General features: G+C 77.9%; 1 protein-coding gene across 1 annotated transcript in view; it reads left to right on the top strand.

Moving 5' to 3' along the window:
• Window positions 1–147, top strand: part of PTGES3L (prostaglandin E synthase 3 (cytosolic)-like) — a 1,997-nt gene extending 1,850 nt beyond the window's left edge. Inside the window, exon 7 of the mRNA XM_010585746.1 lies at window positions 67–147. Coding sequence (XP_010584048.1) covers window positions 67–78 — 12 coding nt within the window. The 3' untranslated portion in view covers window positions 79–147. The remainder of the gene's footprint in view (window positions 1–66) is intronic.
• Window positions 148–317: the final 170 nt, after the last annotated feature.

Below are 317 nucleotides of genomic sequence, written 5' to 3'. Positions count from 1 at the left end.
GCCGGTACCGGCCGCTGCGGCCGGGGGCTGGCCCCTTCCCTGGCACCTCGATCCTCCCTCCCGCAGGACGACCTCTGAAGCCCAGGCCCCCGGGGACGCCGCGGCCGCAGAAGGCTTCCCGGTGCGCCGGCAGCACGCGCCGACGAGCAGCGCGGGCAGGGCTCTCCGAGGAAGCGGAGCCGCCCCGGCCGGTTCCCCGCCGAGCGCAGCGGACCCCGACCCAGGGCGGCGGGAGCCGTCCGGTCTCCCCGTGCCGGTTACCCGCGCGGGGCACGGGGCAATAAACGTGAGCTGCCGCCGCCGTCTGCTGTCCGCTC

Source organism: Haliaeetus leucocephalus, unplaced genomic scaffold (assembly GCF_000737465.1).
Source record: "Haliaeetus leucocephalus isolate CR32 unplaced genomic scaffold, Haliaeetus_leucocephalus-4.0 Scaffold110, whole genome shotgun sequence".
Classification (NCBI taxonomy): Eukaryota; Metazoa; Chordata; class Aves; order Accipitriformes; family Accipitridae; genus Haliaeetus; species Haliaeetus leucocephalus.
This window is presented reverse-complemented; position numbering and strand designations above follow the sequence as displayed.